General features: G+C 42.3%; 2 protein-coding genes across 4 annotated transcripts in view; both read right to left on the reverse strand.

Annotated features, from left to right (window-relative positions):
- The window catches only part of hip1r (huntingtin interacting protein 1 related), a 115,778-nt gene extending 112,862 nt beyond the window's left edge, over positions 1-2,916 (reverse strand). Inside the window, exon 1 of the mRNA XM_033043192.1 lies at positions 2,688-2,916. Within this exon, the coding sequence (XP_032899083.1) occupies positions 2,688-2,780 (93 nt within the window). The 5' untranslated portion in view covers positions 2,781-2,916. The remainder of the gene's footprint in view (positions 1-2,687) is intronic.
- Positions 2,917-12,590: 9,674 nt separating this feature from the next.
- ccdc62 (coiled-coil domain containing 62) overlaps positions 12,591-23,994 on the reverse strand; it is a 34,020-nt gene continuing 22,616 nt past the window's right edge. For 2 of the 3 annotated variants that reach the window (XM_033043195.1, XM_033043194.1), the window contains 5 exons: positions 21,062-21,162; positions 17,868-18,803; positions 16,732-16,909; positions 14,649-14,789; positions 12,591-12,818 (listed from right to left, as the gene is read on the reverse strand). In XM_033043195.1, the coding sequence (XP_032899086.1) occupies positions 12,801-12,818; positions 14,649-14,789; positions 16,732-16,909; positions 17,868-18,803; positions 21,062-21,162 (1,374 nt within the window). In that variant the 3' untranslated portion in view covers positions 12,591-12,800. The remainder of the gene's footprint in view (positions 12,819-14,648; positions 14,790-16,731; positions 16,910-17,867; positions 18,804-21,061; positions 21,163-23,994) is intronic. The other variant, XM_033043196.1, reaches the window with a different exon arrangement.

Genomic DNA, 23,994 nt, shown 5'->3' on the forward strand with positions numbered 1-23,994 from the left:
ATAGATCGGGTGCATGCACAGAGTCTTTCCCAGAGATGGCGAATTGGGAACAAAAGGACATACGTTTAAGGTGAGCGGGGAAAAGATTTAATAGGAACCTGAGAGGTTTTCTTTACACAAAGGGTGGTGAGTATTGGGAACAAGCTGCCGGAGGAGATAGTTGAGGCAGGTACAATCATTTCATTTGAGGGTCATTTGGACAGGTACATGGATAGGATAGGTTTAGCGGGTTATGGACCAAGTGCAGGCAGGTGGGACTAGTGTAGATGGGGCATGTTGGTCAGCATGGGCAGGTTGGGCCAACAGGCCTGGTTCCAGGGGCTGTATGGTTCTATGAAGTGACATTTTGCGCCGCTGTAAAATAATATCTAGTATTAAAAGCCAGTGCTTCATGGAAATTAGGATTTTTTTTTAAACCCTTGAACCTTTCAGACTGAACATCAAAGTCAAGCCAAGCTAAATTCTGAATTGGTTAAAGCCAAATCTTGGCCTTTGACATCCTCATTTAAAAATATCCTGCTAGGATATCACATGCACAGGGAGCTAATGTTACAACAAGGCAGCATTGGATGCTACTTTTACAGATATGATTTGCAGCACCTATCCTTAGACATGGATGCAACTGGTCATGACACTACAAGGGGCAAGCAGATTTTAATTGCTCAGTTGGTTATGCGACTCATAATGGTCATGTAATAAAGAGGAACTGCAGATGTTGGTTTATACCAAAGAGACACAAAATGCTGGAGTAACTCAATGGGTCAGATAGCATCTCTGGAGAACATAGGTGATGTTTGACCCAAAACGTCACCTCTCCTTTTTCTCCAGGAGATGCTGCATGACCCACCAAGTTACTCCATCATTTTGTGTCTATGTTTTCATTTAATTGGTCAATTCGTTGAGGGACTCATTTAATTAGTTCATTGGTTAAAGGTTTTGTTTAATTGGTCTGAATGGCTCCCATCCGAAATGTCACCTATCCACGTTCTCCAGAGATGCTGCCTGACCCAGAGTTACTCCAGAAACGTTGTTTCTTTTTCTCCAGGACCAGCGTCTGCAGTTTCTTGTTTCTACGTGTATTTTGTCAATGGTCAAGGGTCTCATTTCCGGCACCATTTAGCAACATCTGAGCACGGGTAGCTGGAGACTTGACAGATCGGCTCCTGGACAGAATGAACACGCAACAATTGAGAGTTGAAGTTTCTGTCTGACAAGTGCCTGCCCATTTCAGTGAGAAGCAAGAGACCCCTATAACAGAGACGTGACTCCCCCTGTCCTGTCACCTTCAGCGAGGTGGCTCGAATCCAGGCAGAGCAGTTTGTAAACTGACGCTTGCAATGTCAATATTTGCAGCCGACAAAGGCGGGGGCAGTGAGTAGCACTATCGTCACGTCCAAAGGTTTGCGAAACCGGGTGAAATAAACGGATGGTGGCAGTTTATGACCACCTCCGGTGTGTCCCCGTCAACATCGTATCTGCAGAAAACCCCAATTTCACTCAACCCGCCCCCCCGGGCACCGATCAATAAAGTTGTCAGTGTCACCTAGATTCTTGCAGAACTCTCTATCATTGTTAAACAAGATAAATAAACGGGAGTAAAACTACTCAAAGCAAGAAGATGGCGAATGTTGGAGCGAGGATGATTTCTTGTGACAATTGAGCCATTTATTTACCTGCATCAACTGCCTCCCTCCCTCCATCCTTGATTCTCCCCTCCGCTCCCTGAATTGATTCCAATAACTGAATACAATCTAATTGTACTATCTGAGCTCCCTCTCCCTCCCGTTGTCTGGGCTTTCTCCCTCACAGTGGGTATCCTTGTGTCTGGGTGTACCATGCTTTCTGTCACTCTCTCTATCCCCCCCCCCCCCCCCCCCAGCCCGAACTCTCTTTGCATTAATTTAATTAGTCAATTGGTTACATTTTGTTTAATTGGTCTGAAGGGTCCCCATCCGAAATGTCACCTATCCACGTTCTCCAGAGATGCTGCCTGACCCAGAGTTACTCCAGCACTTTGTTTTGTAAAAAGAAAACTGCCTGGGCTCTCCCTCTCACTCATAACGCCCGAGTATACTCTGTATTGGGTACATTCCGCATTGTGTACACTCTGTGCTTTCTCTCTCCTATATATCCCCTGTTGGCCTGGGCTTTCTCCCTCAGTCCCTCTACATATCCTAACACCGGGGTACACTGCATTATATCCACTGTCTGTGCTATTTCTTCCTCTCCGTGTCTCTCCCTCCTGCCTGCCCGGGTTTTCTCCGCACACCTGCCTACCTGAGCTCTCCTGCAGTGTATCCAGGCGTTAGTCTATCCACAGAGGGAGGGAACGTGCTGTGTTGCACCCACTGTCTGTCTGTGCTCTCTCCTCTGCCTGTCTGTATTCTCCCTCTATCTCTTTCCTTCCTGCCTGTGCTCTCCCCCCTAATATTTCTATCTCCCTTCTCTGCCTGTCTTCTCTTTCTTTCCCTCCATCTCTATATCTCCCCTGCCTGCGCCCACGCCCCATTTATTTCTCCCCTGTCTTCCTGCGCTCCCCCTCTTTCCCTGTATCTCCATCTCTCCCCTGCCTGCGCGCTCATTCTCGCTTCACTCTCTCTCCCCCCCCCCTTCTCTCTCCCTCTCTCTGCATTGTACCTGCCGCCTGGCCGCGCTCCCTCCCTCCCTCCCACCCTCTGTATGTGTACCTGCTGCCTGTCAAACTGCTCCCGCTCCGCTTCCAGGCTGTGCACCGAGCGGCGGTGCAGAACCTTGGCCGGCACTTGTCTGATGGTGTTCATGGGGAAAGTCTTCCTGGCTGCCGCCCGATGCGGCACAGGCGACGATGTCTCTGTTGCTTCTGCTTCTGCTGCTGCTGCTGCTGCTGCTGGTGGTGGTGGTGGTGGTGGCGGCGCGTACCCGCGTCCCCGGGGAACAGCTCGCGAGCGACGGCGTGCGCGCGCCCGTCCGCGTGCACGGGGCGAGGGCGGGGCAGGACGGCGGCGTGGGGCGGAGCGGCCACGGCTACAGGAGGGTGGGGGGAGGCGAGCTGAGGTCTGCACTGAGGCGACCTGCTTACACACACTCCTCACTGTGTCTACTGACTGTGTAGACACTGAGAATGTGTGAGCTGTTTTCCCAGATTTTTAAACTTTGTATATATATTTTTATTCTGAATAAAGTTTATTTTTTAGGTTTGAAAAAAAGCCCACATGCATAGATGAAGCATTTTATTAATTTTAAAAATAAGCGTTATTGAGAATTAAAAATGTATATTTAGGGTTGAATGATTCAACGATACTTTGTCATAGGTACACAAAAATGCTGGAGAAACTCAGCGGGTGCAGCAGCATCTATGGAGCGAAGGAAATAGGCAACGTTTCGGGCCGAAACCCTTCTTCAGACTGACAGTGGAAAATTAGGAAATACAGTACATATTGTCTCTGGAACTGTTGTGCTCTTAAGATACTTTGTCATATGTACCTAGATGCAGTGAAATTCTGTTTTTACATACAATCTGGTAAAATCATACAGCAAACCTTACATAGGCAGTACACTTTTACCCCACTCTTCTTCCCCTCTGTTATCAAGCTTCTAAACAGTTCTTCCTATAACTGATTTTCTCTTGGATTCCTATCTCAGTCACTCCCAAACACTGAAACATGTTCTTATTTTAAATAAGGCTACTAAGACTTGTTATGACAATATAAACCTAGGAGTATCTTTGATATAAACTGTTACTGAAATCAGTGGTGCCAGAAGAGCTTCTTCCCCTCCATAATTGGGCTTCTGAACAGTCCTTCCATTAGCTCTGGTACTGTCCAATTCACCTCTTCCCCATTGCCGACATTGGACTTTGTCTCTGGAACTGATGTGCTACAATGCTTACTATATTCTGCACTCTGAATCTGCCCCTTTGCTCTACTTGTACTTGACTTTGACTTGATTGTATTTATGTATGATATCATTGAATATGCAAATCAAAGCTTTTCACTGTACCTCAGAACATATGGCAATAAAAATAAAATGCAAATAAAACATGATTTCCACAGTCAATTTGTAAAGACTAACCTTGAACACGAGACAATCTACACGTGGGGGTGTTTCTACATGCTGTGCATTGTAACAGTTGTTCAACCCTGCTTTCCTTCAGTCCTTTAAATGGACTCATGATTTAAAAATTAGGAAATACAGTACATATTGTCTCTGGAACTGCTGTGCTATTATGCTGAGAACTATATTCTGTACTCTGTATCTACCCTTTCATCCTACCTATTTTACATGTGTTTGGCTTGATTTATGTATTCTATTAACTGACATTAGACAGCATGCAAAGCAAAGCTTTTCACTGTACCTTGGTACACATGACAATAGTAAACCTAAATTTAAACCTTAAATGCACTCAAAACATGATTTGTACTGTCATTTTTTAAATAACTAACCTTGTAAGCATCCAATACTAGCCTGAAAAATAGTCTAAGTGCTAAAGTAACTCAGCAGGTATCTCTGGAGAACATGGATAGGCGACATTTTGGGGAAGAAAGGTCCCAAACTGAAAGGTTAGCAATGCATGTTCTCTCGAGATGCTGCCGAACCCACCGATTTACACCAGCTCTGTGTATCTATTTTGTAATCCAGGATCTGCAGTTCCTTGTATCTCCCACATTAACTTGGTCTTATAGTTTATTTCCTATACTCATAAATGAAACAGGAGGCAACCTACCAGAGATGCCAGACAATGGAATGAGCATGTAAGGATTTGCAAATGAGACTGCACACACGGCAAACACACTGTTCAGAAACAAACTGAATGTCATTTTAGGTAAACAAAGACTATTAGTGTCATGAGAGGAAATAAATGCCATCTGAGCGCTTGCCATGTGATGTAAAAGGTCACATCATCAGAATTTGTAGGCATAAGCATAATGTAAAATTGAGCAAATGAAATGAAAGCAAGAACTTAAACAAAGGTGCTCAAAATTTCAAGATGTAGAAACAAGGAACTGCAGATGCTAGTTTACACAAAAGGATACAAGGTGCTGGAGTAACTCAGCAGGTCAGGCAGCATTTCTGGAGAACATGGATAGGTGATGTATTGGGTCAGGACTCATCTTCAGCCTGAAGAAAGGTTCTGACCCGAACTGTGACCTATCCATGTTCTCCACAGATGCTGCCTGACCTGCTGAGTTACTCCAGCACCTTGTGTTTTTTTTGTGTTCACAATTTCTTAAGTTTTCAGCATTTAGAGTACTTAAAAAGTATGATGACTATAATACCAAGAAGCGCTCACAATGTTTAATGATAAAAGGGTTAACAATAACAATAAAACAATTAATGATTGCATGAAATTGAATGAAATGGAACAATTGAGCATGGACACTCAGATTGTTTTCTCTGGAGCATCAGAGGCTGAGGGGAGACCTGATAGAAGGTCGTCCCCTCCCCCCCTCCCTCCCTCCCAAATTGGAAATGTCAATGACTAGAAAGGTTTGCTTTAAGGTGAGAGGAGCAACATTTACAGATGATGTGTGGGGTGTTTTTTTAAACTCAGAGTGATGGGTGTCTGAAATGTGCTGTCAGGGGTGGCAGTGGAGGCAGATACAATAGCAGCATTTAAAAGTGTTTTAGATATGCACATGGATATGCAGGGACTGGAGGTATATGGATCACGTGCAGGCAGGTGAGATTAGTTTAACTTTCATCACGTTCAGCACAGACATTGCGGGCTGAAGAGCCTGTTCCTGTGCTGTACTGTTCCTTGTTCTATGGCACGGGCGCAGTGTTGAACCAGACTGAATATGCAGGTGGGTATCCAGAAAACACTACATTTTCAGTCCGGTTCAAATATCTTAGCACTGCACCCAGTTACAGTACAGAAAGGCCACAGGAGATCCTTCTTCCCTGTGGCTATCAAACGGAACCACTCTTCCCCCTTCTGTTGCACATCCCCAATCCTTTCCACTCATCACTTTAATTTCATATTTCATGAATTTTGTATTTTATGACTATTGGCAGATCAATTTCCCTCCAAGGATAAATAAAGTTCTATTGTATGGTATGTGGGGTAAGTTTTATTTTACTCAACTAAAACTGAAAACCTGGACAGTGTAGGCTTTGAAGTAGTTGGAATAGGTGACATGAACAGTTGAAATATCAGAGACACATTAAAACATTACCACCAGGAGTTGTTTAAGACTCTGAACCAGTTTGAAAGAATTTGGCTGAAAGAAATTCTCCTGGATTGAGGAACATCCATGTTAAATGTAGCAAGTGAGGTTTTTGGGTCGAGATCCTTAGTTGTCCAGATAGCTGGTGTGTTATGTTAAAAATCCTGAGACCTGCAAGTTTATATTAGGTGCTTAGGGAAAATTAGGAAAAATACATTTTCCACATTTCCTTCAAAATGTTTGTTGCTTATTTTTGTCTTTCCCAATAAAATTACCAAACCAGAGCGATACAAGTGTATGAGTTTGCACCACCTTGTGGATACTGTAGGAATTATCTTTCCTCATCCTTGTTCTCCCTCTCCCCCAGAGTTTATATTGAATCCACAAACATCTGTCTGCACCATATGGTGCTTTCAAATATTCTGGTAATCTGACGTTTGTCATATAAATCAGTGCAAAATCTGAAAATTGAGTTTAAAACTCACTCCAAGACTTGAGTAGCAAAATTAAGATGCAATGTAGTGTATTATTAATATCTCCTTTCAGATGTGAATTAAACCATGGACTCATCTGACCTTTGAATTAGCACTAATTTGAAGGAAAACAGGAAAGTTACTATTGTGTAGGAAAGAACTGCAGATGCTATTTTAAATCAAAGGTATACAAAATGCTGGAGTAACTCAGCAGGACAGATAGCATCTCTGGAGAGAGGGAATGGGTGACGTTTCGGGTCGCGACCCTTCTTCTTAAGTCGGAGGGCAGGGGGAATTACAGAGGGGGAGCAGTGAGAGATTAATCTTGAAACCCCACCGTATTAACCATTAGTTGAGAGAAAGCTTCAGGTAAAACAAAAGAACCTGCAGATGAAGTCAATGTCATGTTCTGATTCCCAAACCCTTTCCACCATCTGCAAAAGTGCAAGACAGGAGTGTCTTGTGATGCAATTCTCATTAGTATAGTTTAGTTTAGTTTCGAGATACAGGATGGAAACAGGCCCTTCGGCCCATAGAGTTTGCGCCGACCAGCCATCACCCATACTAGCTCTATCCTACTCACTGAAGCCAATTAACTGAAGAAGGGTTTTGGCCCGTAACGTTACCCATTTCCTTCGCTCCATAGATGCTGCTGCACCCGCTGAGTTTCTCCAGCATTTTGGTGAACCTACAAACCAACATGTCTTTGAGATGTGGGAGAAAATCGGAGCACCTGGAGAAAAGACGTGCAGTCACAAGGATACGTACAAACTCCTTACAGACAACACCCGTAGTCAGGAATCAACCCAGGTATCTTGCACAGTAAGGCAACAACTCTACCGCTGTACACTGTACTGCTGTACGATACAATTCTCAACATTTGTTTGACTGAATCTGACAATACTTCCAACAGCTCAACACACATTTACAACAGGCTTACTGTCACCCATTCAAGATGGAGCTGGAAACGTGGCAACTCTTTGTGTACTGCCTCAGTGTAATCGACTATGCTTACACTATGATCGTTGTTACTGATACTTGGGTATGATTGTGCTTATGCATGGTAATATTTTACTGAATTGTATGCAAAACAAGGAATTTCACTGGGTCTAGGTATGTGACAATAAAGTACCATTGAACCATTCCACAATTCTTTGCATTCTTGTCCTCCCGCTGTAGAACATAGTGTGTACTATACACAAAGTGTACTGCAATTATTCTCCAAGGCTCCCAAACCACCACCTAGGAGCAACGGGCACAAGGAATACCACCACAAGTGTCCCTTCCATCCTTACTTGGAAATGTTACTGTTCATACATGGTCAATGGAAATTAATCTCAGACCACATTCCCCACCACTGGAGTTCCTTCAACCAAAACCACAGCTGTTCAAGGCAGCTCGCCACTACTTTCTCTAGGGCAATTAGCAATGAGCAATAAATGCCAGCCTTGGCAGCAATGCCCCTAAAATTATTAATGCTAGTCTTTTTCTAAGGAAAGAATTAATGACTGTAAGGAGCAGAAGGATGTATAAATGAAAAAGAAAAACAGCTTAAATATTTTCTTCTGGGCGAGGAAAGAATACACTCCATCTAATAAGGGCAGGAAATAAACAGCACAACCCAGTTACTTATTCAGCACAAGCAGAAAAGCAGGCTGCATGGCTGTGATTTCCTTCCAATAACCAACACACTTACACAAACCCTCTCAAATTAAATACTGGGCTTGGTATCAGGGTAACACAAAGGGCGGTACAGCGGGCAGTGGTAGAGTTGCTGCCTTACAGCACCAGAGATCTTGGTTTGATCCTGGCTCTGGGTGCTGTCTGTCCAGAGTTTGCACATTCTCCCTGTGACTGCATGGGTTTTCTCCGGGTATTCCGGTTTCTTCCCGCATACTCGGGACGTGCAGGTTTGTAGATTAATCGGCATCTGTAAATGTCCCTAGTGTGTAGGATAGAACTAGTGTACAGGTGATCATGGTCAGCGCAGACACGGTGGGCCGAAGGGCCTGTTTCCATGCTGTATCTCTAAACTATGAACTAAATAGAAATTGCACATGGGTCACCTAATTACTTTAGAACTCTGTTACATTTACTTAGGTCATATGGATGGTCGACTGGGTTCCACCTACAATTAATCCCATAACATTTGAGACTGCTCAATGGTATTTATACACATGTTATCCCACCAAAGCATATCAGGATCTTGAAAACTATAAGAAATATAAATGAAATGTATCCACATGTATACAGATATTTTTGTTTAAAGTTATACCAAAAAGAACAGTAAACAGACCATTTAAAAAAACCTATTATTAAACTGGGAATTTTGTTCAGTACTTTTTATCTAATTCCTTCCACGCCGTCAAAGTTCAGACTATTATTTGCAACACAATCTTTACAAGGCTCTGGGGGTGGAAAATATATTGAGTTGCCAGGTGCAACAAAATAACCACATGTATACTTCTTTTTATACTTAAATAATCTTTTATGTTTAAAAAAAAACAAGTACAAAACTTGCAATTACATTGCTTCAAAATAAGTCAGTTATGTTTAGAAACATTTATGTGAAAAAGTTAATTTTGCTGGTAGAATTAATGCTGCACATAACAGTGAGATTAAGTATTTTGTTCTCCTTAATAAACTATGAATGTATTGTGCAGCTTGATTTCTAATAAATGAACAAAGGATACAAAAGGACACATTTAAAAATTAAATACATACTATAAACATTACTCTGTCGTTCCATGCAATAAAATATCTTCATAATTAATGTATGCATTCTTGCTGAAACCCTCACTTCCCAGCTTCAATGGGGAAGGGAAGTTAACTTTTACCAGTGTTGGAATTGTCAAGTTAAGAAGAGGCACAATTAGTTGCAGGGGATTGCATAGCAAATGTCCTTGTAGTTTAATTCCCCTTCACATGATGATTACTCCACCAGCTCACACACAAGAGCATTCTGGCAGGGAATCGGAGACACTCGTCCACACAATGGAGGCAAAATCCTCATCTTGGATTGATCACTCCAACACTAGAGATAGTGGCTTGCTTAAAAATGTAAACTTACTACATTTGCTAACAACATGAGTGGATACGTAAACATTTGATTCCCATCAAATATGGGAAACTTCAAATTTGAAAAAGACAGATTTGTTTTAATCATTAATTATATTACATAGATACATGCATGTAGACATGCAACTGAGGGAGCATTTTAATTGTACAATAATGGGTCCACCAAATAAAAAAAATATTTACAATTTATACAGAGAATATTTTTTTACAGATTAAATTAGTTCAACATTTACAGGTCAATATTTACAGGTCCTGTCCAAAGACAATACATCTCAATTAAAAAAATCATGCAGAATGGCCATTTAAATACAGTATATAGCGTGCAACTCAGTGTGGAAACAATCTACAAGAACTGGGAATGTGAACTGGCAGAAAGGCCATTTAAATACAGCATATAGTGTGCAATTCAGTGGGAGAACAATCTACATGAACTGGGAACTAATGCTTTCCACCCCCAGCACATGCCAATCTCTGCAATAATTGCCTACTGTGCTGGAACAACACTGCTCCTCATTACTATTCAGCACATGCTAGACTGTGGATTGTAAGTGATTAGAGAATCCAGTTTGAGTTTGACGTACTGCCTTTCCCTCTACTGGTCTAGACTATCCTCTCATGTATGGTCCGATACTTGGACAGGACATCAGTGGGCTTATTGTGGATTTTCCTCTGGCTGGAAAGTCTACAACCAGGGGTTGCTCTCTCAGGACTGTCTGCTTAGATCTATAACAAATCTCCTTACAGAGGATTCTTATTCACTGCCAGATAATTGTGGAGCATAGTTGTTGAGTATATTCAAGATCAAAATCTATAAACCTTTGGAATCTAAGGGAGCCAAGAGATATGATTGGAGTTGAGTTTAGTTGCAAGATTGCCCATGATGTAGTTGAATGCCATAACATCCTCAATGTACAAATGCTTTGTTTGGGCTCTGATATCTTGTAAAACTGCAAACATACTTCAATGCAAATATCAATTTTCAGCAGTTTAAAATATGGATGGAAAAGTAATTACTCCAGAGAGTAAAGCATAACTAGTGGGTCTAATGATAAACTGTCAATAAATTCTTGTCAGAGCAAATGGATTTAACTTAATTTGCATAATGAATTAATGCAATCATTTAATTTAGCTGCCTTCCTGAGTCCTTGCTTGAAATTCTTTCAATGCGCATCAGAAATTGTTTCATTTTGCTAAGTTTATATCATAATTGAAAACTAGATTATTAGAACAGGTGTAGGAAGGAACTGCAGATGCTAGTTTATACCGAAGATAGGTACAAAATGCTGGAGTAACTCAGCAGATCAGGCAGCATCTCTAGAGAAAACTAGACGATGTTTTGGGAAGACTTCTGAAGAAGGGCTCCAACCCAAAATAAGTCTGAAGAAGGGTTCCGACCCGAAACATCACCTATTCTTTTTCTCCAGAGCTGTTACATGACCCGCTGAGTTACTCCAGCATTTTGTGTCTATCTTTGAATTAGAATAGTGCACTTCTTTAAAAAAAAGTACCAAAAGATGCTGCTCAAGAAACAAGGCTGCTGTTTACTTCTAGTCTAGGACTAAAAATCCACATTCTACCCAGTCCAGGTTGGACTATACCATTCAAAGTGAACAGACACACTGGAGATCTGGAGCAGTCAGCACATTTCCTCCATTTGCAGATGGCTCACTGAAGTTTACTTTTCATCTGTGGTTATGTTATATCTATGACTGAAACTGAATTACTTGAAAGGGAACGTCTACATAACCAACTGGTTTATTTATGCCTGGTGGAGTTAGAATTGCTCTCACAGAATTGTAAAGAATTAAACATCTACGATGAAGGAAAACCCTCAACTGCATTATCTCCTCTCCCATTTATCACTCTAAACAGTGTGGTCTGTTGACCCAACTCTTGAGCTGTTGACTCAGTCCCTGAGTATCGAGATTTAATCAGACTAATGGGCCTTTTTTTATGATAATTAAGTCAATTAAAAAGTTAGCAGGAATGGACAGTTTTTACATTTAGACATTTGAAATCTGGTGCATTTTGGGGGGGCTTTTGCCACAAGTTGGTTATAAGGATTTTCTTATCAAGTGATAATTTATAGAAATGGTCGTCAATCTCATTTATCCCAAAATGTGGAAAAACTGTCCTTCCATTTGAAATGAAAAGCAAGCAAGCAGCAATAATTCCATAGTCTTCTCCAACGTAGCCCTCTCTCTCCATCCCCTCCCCTTCCCAGTTCTCCAACCAATCTTACTGTCTCCGACTATATTCTATCTTTGTCCCGCCCACTCCCCTGACCATCAGTCTGAAGAAGGGTCTCGACCCGAAACGTCGCCCATTCCTTCTCTCCAGAGATGCTGCCTGTCCCGCTGAGTTACTCCAGCATTTTGTGTCTATCTCCATTTTGAAGTATTTTTCACAGAAATCCACATCATATCGTCCAAAAGGTAGACACAAAATGCTGGAGTAACTCAGCGGGACAGGCAGCATCTCTGGAGAGAAGGAATGGTTGACGTTTCGGGTCGAGACCCTTCTTCAGACTGATATCTTATCTTGTAACATCTTATCGTCCAACACTTGTCGAGACTAGAGTGACTTCCGGTGAAGCGGGAAGATGGAGGGGAGGCGGCGGCGGTGGAGCGGTTGCTGAGGGGGAAGCGTCAGTGGCCGACCCAGAGTCTCTGGTTATATGAGACAGATTACACAAACAGTAATGAAATTTTGTAGCTTATATACATTTACCTCACAACTTGTAGAAGTGGAGATTTTGCTCAAAGCGCCACTAGCAATACAAGTTTCACATGTCATGGTTAACGCGATACACACGTGAAAAAGTGAGGTACACATGAAAACCAAGTGTCTAACTTGAAATTCTACCTTAGTTATTGCTGTGCACAAACGACAATTGCTTCTGTGTATTTATTTGCAATTTTCATATCTGCGTCCTAAAACACATCAGTATCTGGTCCATTGGTAAACATTGCCTAATTGTGAATCACCTTGAAAGCTCAATATCCTTTCCTTTGCAGCCGAAGTCTTGTTTTAGCATCTACTCCGCTTTACAATTTTACTTCATCAAGCAGGAGTAATATTTACTGAATGGATTTTTCTTACACTACAGTGAACCGCCATCCTGCAAAAATAAAATTGCATAGTGACAATTTAATCAGGAAAGATTTCAATAGATTGCAGAATGGTGACATTTACAACATGTTGAATGATGTTACCCGACATAAATTATAAACTTTAAATTTTAATCTGACCTATATTCGAACTTAAACTGAACCTCGTTGTTTTTGCCCCAATACTAATCCGTAGAATATTGAACATAATCCAGTACAGCACAGAAACAGGCCCTTTCGCCCATAATGTCCCCGCTGAATATGATGCCAAGTTAAACTACTCTCTTCAGTTTGCATGTAATCCATATCTTTCCTTTCCCTACGTATCATGTGCCCATTCAAAAGCTTCTTAAAAGCCTACTATCTTTCAATTCCTCTACAGAATTAAAGGATGTTCTTTTGGGAAGGAGATGAAGAGGAATTTCTTTAAGTCAGAGGGTGGTGAATCTGAGGGATTCTTTGCCACAGAAGGCTGTGGAGGCAAAGTCAGTAGATATATTTAAGGCTGAGATAAATACGATTCTTGATTAGTACGGATGTCAGTTATGGGGAGAAGGAAGAGAATGGGGTTAGGAGAGAGATGGATCAGCCATGATTTAATGGCGTAGACATGATGGGCCGAATGGCCTAATTCTGCTCCTATCACATGATCTTATGAATCCTTCCATTTATCATATATTCCTTCACCCCAAACAGATCAGCTCACACATTTCTGGATTATCCCGTTAATACATTTTGCAAATATGATCAGTTTCTATTTGTACAGTAAATTACTTTAATATCAGTGCTTTATGCTTGTATCCCCCAAGCAGAGGAAATTATAACAGCTTTCTGCAGTGTTGTTTGAATAGTGAATGGGTGGCATTGTGCATTTTTTGGGAATGGAAAGGAAATTGGTAAGATTGTTGGTGGTAATGGCTTTGTTCCCTAATGACTTACAAAGAGTAGGAACAAGCCTTAACTTTGAATCAGAATTGATAAGATGGTGTCATTAAAGTCAAATGATTTGTACAGTGTTAACTTGAACTCTAACAAATGTCTTTACATTATCTTTTAAATTAAACAAACCAATTTTTAAATGTTTATTTCCACCCAAGTAACCCTTTGTGCAAGTAATTTACAGACTGTTTCAATTCACGAGTTTGAAAAAAGTTATTTCCATAAAACTTGTGGTTTGAGAAATTTGAGGCCATGTATGTTTGCGTGCCTGGTGATGGGATAAAGATTCTAAGGGACTGAGGATTAAATAGTTGTCCTGGAAGCACAGCAGTAAATTCAAACATTCACCAGCAAGCAGCTTTCAAGAGTTTCAATCGGGATAGGAATAAATTAATCTTGGAAATTTGCTATTTATTTTCCTGGAACAAAGTGATGAGCAAAAATGGCAACGAGAGTTTTGCAACCAAATGTAAATAAAACTTAATGCCTAACATGTGAGACAAGTGGTGACACATGATCTCGCAATTTAAGTAACAGCAATGATGGCATCAACAACAGCCGTAATCAGATCAGAGGGAATGAGCACCACACATTAATTATGGCACAGACACAACACCAACCCATTCATCCACATCAACCATTATGCTCTATGCTCCAGTTATTTAGGTCAGAAAGACTTAAGTGGAAATTGTGTTACTTATTCATTAATTGAACATGTAACTGTTTAGAGATACAGGGCAGAAACAGGGCCTTCGGCCACCATGTTGCGCCGGCTGTAGTCAGGATCGAACTCGGGTCTCTGACAATGTAAGGCAGCAACTTTATCACTGTGCCACAACCTAATGTGCTTGATGGGTTTTTCCCCCAACAATGTAGTGCATTAATACAAAAACTTCACTCACCCTTAAGTTGCTATTGCTACTGGCACAGGAGGACAAGCTAAGAGGAAGCTGAGTGCTGCGTTCTAGGCTGGCAACCATCTGCCGGGATTCAGCTAGGAGGCGTTGCAGTTTACTAGTGGGTGAACAGTCCTCACGGTAAGCCTTGTTAATATTAACAGAACAAACATTAGTGCACACTAGGAACTGCACATGTGGGTTTACCAATAAAAGACAAAGTGCTGGAGTAACTCAGTGGGTCAGGCAGCATTTCTGGAGAACATGGATAGGTTATGCTTCACTTCGGGACCTTTCTTGCATTAGAGACACAGCATGCAACTCTTCAGCCGACCGAATCGACAACGAACATCGATCACCCATTCACACTTGTTCCACGTTCTCCCACTTTTGCATCTACTCTCTACTTAAGAGGGAATTTGCATAGACCAAATAACCAACAAACCCGCAACCTCCACACAGACAGCAACTGAGGTGAGGATCAAACCCGGGTCTCTGACGCTGTGAAGCACCAGCTGCGCCACTGTGCCATACTGTGTTTTAGAAGACCATTCTTTCGAAGATGTATCCCGATCCGAAACATCACCTATCCATGTTCTCCAGAGATGCTGCTTGACTGGTCGGTGGGGGCGCTGCGCGTCAGCTGCCCTGCCAGCAGCGTGTTCGTTATTTCTACTTTTTGGGGGGGGTTTTGGTGTGTCTAGTGTTGGTTTGGGTGTCTCTCGGTGTATCTTGTTTGGGGGGTGGTGGGGAGGGGAAAGGGGGGAAGCGTTTTCGGTCACCTCCTCCACAGAGAGGCAACTTTTTCCAAGTCGCCTCCCTCGCAGCCTAACAGCATGGATAGGAGTGGCCATTCCCTGAGATGGGCACGGAGAATCGGCAGCATGGACTTTCCATCGCGGAGTGGGTGAACCCTTGCCAGGGATTCGCCAGCGAGGAGTGCTCCGAATGCTGCCCTGATGACTTTGGCATCATGGGGCTGTGGTCTGCGGAGCTTCTAGCCGCGGGCGGGGTGTGGACTTACCATTCGGAGCCTGGGATCCCTCGCTGTGAGAGCTCCGACCGCCGGCCTATAGCATCCTGAAGCCGCTGTCTCCAGTAGGAAAGTGTTTGTGACCTTAAAAGCCGTGGAGCGTGTTCGACCGTCCCGGCGTTGGAGTTTCAATCATCCCGACGAGAGGGCCTGTACATCGGGCCGTCCGTAGTGGCGACTAAGGAGGGTTTATGGCCCCGACCATGGGTGAACAAGGAGGCGGACTGGCTGAACTTTGTTGCCTTCCACAACAGTGAAGAATGCTGTGGTGGATGTTTGTGTTAAATGTTATTGTGTATGGTGTGTTCTTTTTAAGTGTATCGCTGCTGGCAAATTCATTTCACTGCATCATCGGGTGCATGTGACAAATAAAATTGACTTTGTCGTCCCATTGAGTTACTCTTGCACTTTGTGACAAAAATTAGTAGCTTTTATTCTCAATACACATCTTACATAATTAATGCAAGTAATTTTCCATAAACCATGCTATTTGTTCTCACTAAAATAGGTGTCAAATATACAATTTACTAGTTTGGCAATTTAAGTTTCTGAAATTTAAGGATATTGATACAAAATGGTAATTTTTAAGGATACTACAGGTACAACATAATGTTGAACATTTGCTCTTCCCTTCCATTTTACAAGCAGGGAAAGTTATAATTCCCAGTAGCAATATTTCAGCTGATACTGGATAAGCATGGAGTTGATGTTCATGTAGGTCATAACTACAAAGTCTTCACAAATGCATTGTCATAAAGTTGAAATTAATTGCTTATATATTCTGCCTGACAGTCTACTCAATTTGCCAAGCATTTTAGAACTGTAGCAAATGCAATTTTATATCTCTTTTTATCACTTTATCTTTTGTTTCAAAATATACTGGTGTTCAAATATGATTCACACTGGTCTGTTAAAGTTGCCATTGTGTGATCTTCTGGGAAAATTCCATCATGGTTTACGTTTGTAAAGATGGAAATCCAAGCCAGCGCAAGGTCCCACCGACGGTAATGGTTTTCTTCTTTAGCCACTAATCTTCATTAGACTACAACAACTTACATTAGGAGCAGACGCCGATGCATTGTCCTCGTTGGCGTTCAGTCTTGACGGTGACACAGAGCCGCAAAGCTCGCCATGGAGGCTGCTCTTTCTCCTCGCCCTTTCTCTCACCGGTGAGGAAGTCATGGAACGTAGTGGTGACTCCAAACCGTAGGCATTCAGGTCCAGTCTCTCATCACTGTTATTGGTACAAGAATAAAATGAAGAAGGAAAAACCGTGACAATTTCCAAACACCAATTTAACAAAGTTCTATTTTTTGCAGAGTGAAGTCCAGCTACAAGGTCTCATTAACAACCAAAACCAAAACAGAAAGTGCTGAAAATATTCAGCAGGTCAGGCAATATACATAGGGAGAGAAGGAGAGTCAATATTTCAGGTCGATGACTGATCATTGACTCTCTGGCAATGAGGGTGGCAGAGTGGTGCAGCTGGTAGAGCTGCTGCCTCGCAGCGCCAGAGACCCAGGTTCGATCCTGACCTCAGGTGCTGTCTGTGCGGAGTTTGCACGTTCTCCCTGTGACCACGTGGGTTTCCTCCAAGTGCTTTGGTATCCACACACATCCCAAAGACGTGCAGGTTTGTAGGTTAATTGGCCTTTGTAAATTGCCTCAAGTGTGTAGGGAGTTAATGAGAAGGTGGGATAATGTAGGACTAATGTGAATAGGTGATCAGTAGCATTTGTGGACCCAATGAGCCAAAGGGCCTGTTTCCATACTCTATCTCTAAACTAAAACTAAACCCTCCACAGATGCTGCTTAATCTGCTGAGTATTACCAACATTTTCTGCTTTAATTTTTGATTTCCAGTAATTGCAGTTTTTTCCCCGTCAGTTCTCCTCATATTTATTGTTTTAAGTTTTCTCCAATTTTCTCTTGTTTATTGTTAATGGTGATAAATCATAGAATAAAATGTCACAATTCAAGCAACACAGAAGCACCCAAGTGTTCTTCCCTGATACACAGTCTCTGGAGTTTTCCAAGTAAGGAAGTTACTTTCAAATATAATTCTACTCACTCAATACTTCCCAAATACTGAGCTAGCACAAGTGTCTAATGAGCCAAAGGCACCAGAAATGGTGGTCAAAGTAAACAATTCCTTTTCTAATTAATGTAGAGAGTTAAATAGAGTATCGCACCTCTTTTTTTCCACACAAGTAGGACTACCTAACCCATGTGATGATACTGAACCATCATTGAGGTACAACCACCACAAATCTTTTACATCAACAGCTGGCTGATAAAGCTTCATCCAATCTTGTTCAGAAATTGGAGCCTCCTGGTCAGCTTCATTCCTTGCAGGGGACTGAGTCACTTCGTCACTCATTCCATGTTCACTCAGTTCATTATTGTATCTGTCTTCCAGGCTATGACTCTCAGAAATCCTTACAGCTTCTTTTGTTGATATGAGTGAAGTCGTACTTGGCTTTGTGCAAAGAGGGTGATGACTGTCTGCTGAAATGCTGCCTTTGCAACGGGAAGAGGTGCCGCAGCTGGGACTGCGGTGGTCAGAGTTTATATATGCCAAGTTATCATGCTCAAATGTGGGGGCATCACAAGGGCCCTCATACTTCCATTTTTGCTTCCTCGACATTTGCTGCAAATTGTTCTCTCTTCCCTGAGGCGAGCCACAGTCCTTTGCAGTCGTATACCTGCAATTTTGCTTTTGCACCACGTATTTTGTAGTCTTCTTATTGGAATCATTGGTGTTACACTGTGGACTCTGGGTCTTGAATGTCATATTTCCATTACTACATTGATCAAAGTCAATAGGATAGGTTGTTTGAGTATTTGCACCATCATTCGAGCTGTAACATCTGGAATCGATAGCATTGCACCCTTCTGGTCCCATTAAGTGGCCTTGTTCTTTGGTACTCATAGGAATTAATTCAGTATCAAGGTTCTGAGTTGAGGTAGGTACTTCTGTGTGTCTTTTGGTCATGGATTCCACTTTGTGATCTTTAGTTGGCCCCCTTTTCCATTTTAAGACATTTTTATGTTCTTGTCCCTCTACTTTATTGTGTCCATTGTTGTTCTGTATAATACATTTGGAGTCTGACAGAAATCTATCAGAACTAAAACAAAAGGTACAACAGGAACAACGGTAAGATTAACGTCGAGTAGTCCCTTTATATTTTTTTCAAAATGTTAATACTAATGACATTTTTTTTTAAATCAAGTTCTGATTAAGGAATTATATGGGTAAACATAAAAATGTCACATTTAGAAAATCTATACTATTATACTAACAATTCAGTGGAACCTTATCTGCTTCACGATTAAAATGTAAGGTACAGAAACATGTAAAATGGAATAGTTATCATTTTTTCAATTTGCTGATTTGTAGTCAACATTCAGCATCCACAATATATTATCATTAAACAAATTCTCCATTTTTATAAAATGTCATTCCAAACGTAAAAATACACATTAAAGTAGTAAATTCATCCCTTTAAATGCCCAATCCCTTGATCCCCAGCAAGCTCAAAACAGTAAATACACAAAAAGAGTGGCAGCCATGCATTGTACACTCTACTATCAAAATTCTGTTCCATTGCTGCATTAACAACATAATTTCAACGTTCATGTCTTAACTATTTGTCATTATTAAAAAACCCAACAAACAATTGGCTTGAGTTTCTAGATCCAAAAAAACAAATATAAAGTAAGTATTTGCATTCTCAATTGAGTGAACTCTGCCAGGAATCACACAGAACCACGAGGAACTGCCCCTTTAAGCTGAGGATAAGATCATGCTGAACCATGATCAGAGCCAGACTAGCTTCAACTGGGCACGGAAATCTTCAGGACTTTTATCAAAACGATTCGCATTGATAGGTATAACACCATAGAAAAATCAGAGCAGGAGTCAGCCATTGAGTCCCATGTCTCTACAGCTTAAAATCTATTCATACACCTTTTCAAGGTTTTTATTTAACCTTGGGTGATCTGAATCTTGGAGATTTCCATTAACTGTATCAACTGCAGACTTTTGAGAAGTTTCCCCACTATCCTCGTGTGAACAATGCCTCCTTATTTTACACCTGATTAGACTAGACCTCATCAATATTACATCCCTTATTCTGAACATCACATTACATGAAACTACCTCACTATCCTGTATCTTTTTAAACAACTTGTTTAGATCAGAAACTTTGTAAAGGTGTACGTTTTAAGAAAAGCATAAAAGAAAGCATTTAATTTTCCTTTATGCCCAGTTTAGATTCAGATTCAATTTCAATTCAATTTTAATTGTCATTGTCAGTGTACAGTACAGAGACAACTAAATGCATTAGACAACGAAATGCATTTAATGGCAAATCATATAATTTAATGGCAAGTCATATAATCCAGCAGGCCAATTTTTGCCCAGGATCAGATATAAAGACTACGACTAAAAAATAAATTATTTTATTCTGTAATACATCAAAATGATCAGTCAAATATTCATCTGCTGCCCTCAAAATGAAATAGTTCTAATGAAATAGTTACTTCTATCCTAACATGACTTGGGAAACCATTCACAATTATGACATTGAAATTTTTTCACAAGAATGGGCACATTAACACAACCAGAAATATAGCATTGATAATTATCTCACTAAAACACCACGTGGTATACCAATGAAGCATATGGAGAAGCATCTAGACTTGTCCACTGAAAAACCTTCGCCCAATACTATCAAAGATTCGATATTATGCATTTTCCCCTTCTTGAGAACACGGCACAGATAGCAGAAATGCTGTCTCACAGCGCTGGAGGCAGGTTCCATCCTGATTTCAGGTGCTGTCTGTGCGGACTTTGCACATTCCCAGTGACCGCGTGGGTTGCCTCCTGGTGCTCTGATTTGCTCAGAGTTTGGTGGATATTTGGCCTCTGTAAATTACCCCAAGTGTGTAGGGAGTGCATGCAAAGCGGGATAACATTGAATTGCTGTGAATTGGTGGTTGACGGTCGGCGAGGACTCGGTGGACCGAAGGGCCTTTTTCTATTTTAGTTTAAACTAAACTAAAGAAGAAAGGAAATTTTAGTCATGCAAGACCTAACATCCAAATCTCCAAGCATGTTAATATGGAACAGTTTTCAGAAATCTAACACCTTCTACACTGTTGATGAGAGTCTCAATGAGATTCATTACTTATCTTCTAATAAACAAGGCCATTGTAACCCCCACGGCCATGTACGTTCCGTTCATATGTGGCACACCACTGCATATTCAGTAGCTTGTGCTAATTTTGGCGTAGACCATTATGATGGGTTGATGACAGCATAGAGTAGAGTTGGCACACGAGACTGACACTTAAAAACACAAAATCAAAGTTGTCGACCTACCTAATTTCAAGAATTTTCTCTTCCTGTTTTTGGATCAATTCCTGAGAACTTTCAAGATTCAAATGAAGAAGCTGCAAGTCATGTTGCTGTTTTTCATTTACCTGATCACAAGAAATAAAATTGCTAGACCTCAAATCATAATAAAGTATATAAACAAGCATACAGACCTCTGGAAGGAGTGCCGAGTTACAACATGCTAGAATGAACTAAGAAAATAGTCTTCCTTAATGTCAGTTATTTTCATCATAATTTTGGCTTATGAACACTGAATCTGTACGTTGTCAATGATGTACGGACATAATAATGCATTGTAACTAAGAACAATGGTGATATTTTTTTAAGTTCAGTTAACTGAGAAATCATCAACTACTGAATCTTCATGTATTCAACACAGAGTGGGTATTCCACATGCAAGCAAGATTCCTGCAGAGCTAAGACAATGTTAGATGTAGGTTGGAAAAGCTCAGTAATAGAGCCTAATTAACCAACATGGATGGAGTAAGATATTAAGTAGCCGAAATAAAGATTCAATAGTTATTGACTTCTCAGAATAAGACCCAATAGCATGCAGTTAAAATGTCACCATCCTCTCCTGGTGCCAAAGATATAGTCACATTATTGTCACATGTTCCAAGGTACAGTAAAATGCCTTGTTATGCATTCTATCCAAACAGATCATACAGTGCCCTCCATAATGTTTGGGACGAAGACCCATCATTTATTTATTTGCCTCTGTACTCCACAATTTGAAATATGTAATATTAAAAAACTACATGTGGTTAAAGTGCACATTGTCAGATTTTAATAAAGGCCATTTATATACATTTTGGTTTCATCGTGTAGAAATTATGTCAGTGTTTATACATAGCCCCCACATTTCAGGGCACCATAATTTTTGGGACACAGCAATGTCATGTAAATGAAAGTAAGTAGTCATGCTTAGTATTTTGTTCCATATCCTTTGCATGCAATGACTGCTTGAGGTCTGCGATTCATGGACATCACCAGTTGCTGGGTGTCTTCTCTGGTGATGCTCTGCCAGGCATGTATTGCAGCCATCTTTAGCTTATGCGTGTTTTGGGGGCTAGTCCCCTTCAGTTTTCTCTTCAGCATATAAAAGGCATGCTCAATTGGGTTCAGATCGGGTGATTGACTTGGTCACACAAGAATTGACCAGTTTTAGCTTTGAAAAACTCCTTTGTTGCTTTAGCAGTATGTTTGGGATCATTGTCTTGCCGTAGAATGAACTGCCGGCCAATGAGTTTTGAGGCATTTGTTTAAACTTGAGCAGATAGGATGTGTCTATACACTTCAGAATTCATTATGCTACTACAGGTGCACAACCTTTTATCCGAAAGCCTTGGGACCAGACACTTTTCGTAATTCGGAATTTTTCGGCTTTCGGAATGGAAGATTTTTAGCGTAGATTTTAACGGCTGGCTTAGTGGTAGAGTGCTCGGCTCATATCCGCAAGGCTTGCGCCTCGATCCCGGCAGTTACTCGATCGCGAGTTTGAGTCTTCAATGTAGTTTTTTCTTGCAGAATAGGAGAGAATAGGGAGGGTTAGGCTGGGATCATTCTCTACGAGATGATCTTAGTGCGGGAGACAAGTGTAGGAGAGGTGTACTGACTGTGTGGGCACACCTTTGGAAGTGATTGCCCACCATTCTCAAAAGCCGCTGTGTCTCCCTGTCCCTCCAACTCCAGAGGAATCCGCTCCCCGATAGGCCGCTACGGCGACAAGTGGCAGTTCGCCCACAGCCCGAGCTGCGCCACCCCAAGAACAAGACGTACCTTGCACACCATCAGCTTCTGCCCCTACGGGGAGCGTGTTCCTCTGGAGTTGGAGCGGGGCTGGGCTGGAGTTGCTGATCTGGGATCTCCGTGCTTGCAGTAGGCCTGGGGGTCGGTGTCCCGATGAGGGGGCGCAGCTCGGGCTGTGGGCGAACTGCCACTTGTCGCCGTAGCGGCCCATCGGGGAGCAGCTTCTGGTGGTCCTGACGTCTCTCAACTCCTGTCCAGGGGGGTGGCCGGAGACGTCAGGACCAACAGGAACCCGCTCCCCGATGGGCCGCTACAGCGACAAGTGGCAGTTCGCCCACAGCCCGAGCTGCGCCCCCTCATCCGCAACCCGGGTTCCTCTGGAGTTGGAACGGGGCTGGGCTAGAGTTGCTGCTGGCTGTGAGTCTCTGGGATCTCCTTGCTTGCAGTCGATGTCCCGTTGGTCCTGACATCTCTGGCCACCCCCCTGGACAGGAGCTGAGACTGGGAACTGTACCGCCCTTGCCCCCTCCCTCTGCAACTGCAAACAACCCCACTCTCCTGCTCACCTGCAAGGGCGGTACAGTTCCCAGTCTCAGCTCCTGTACAGGGGGGTGGCCGGAGACGTCACAGCCCGAGCTGCGCCCCCTCATCCGCAACCCCAAGAACAAGACGTACCTTGCACACCATCAGCTTCTGTCCCTATGGGGAGCATGTTCCTCTGGAGTTGGAACGGGGCTGGGCTGCTGCTGGCTGTGGGTCTCTGGGATCTCTGTGCTTGCAGTGGGCCTGGGGGTCGGTGTCCCGTTGGTCCTGACGTCTCCGGTGACTGGCACTGACCTGCTGGCATCGCCGACGTGAAGACAGTGCAAAGCTCCCGCGCCAGTGCAATGGGCGGGGAGCTGGAGAGGGGAGGGTAGGGGTCACACACATGGCCGGGAAGCAAAGGGGTGTAGGTGGGGTGAAACTGAAGGGAGCGACAATCTGCTGCTGCCTGCCCGCTGAGTTAAAAAGTTCCCACGCAATCGCAGGCAGCAGCAGATTGTCAATTATTAACCCTCCCGCGCAATATACCCTCACCTTCTCTTTTATGAATGGGGATTTAGTTCCCCTTTCTTCGAGGACCGACCGGAGGTTCCGCTGTCACCTCTGCGGGCCACCCTCGGTGTACA

The sequence above is a fragment of the Amblyraja radiata genome, chromosome 25 (genome assembly GCF_010909765.2).
Source record: "Amblyraja radiata isolate CabotCenter1 chromosome 25, sAmbRad1.1.pri, whole genome shotgun sequence".
NCBI lineage: Eukaryota > Metazoa > Chordata > Chondrichthyes > Rajiformes > Rajidae > Amblyraja > Amblyraja radiata.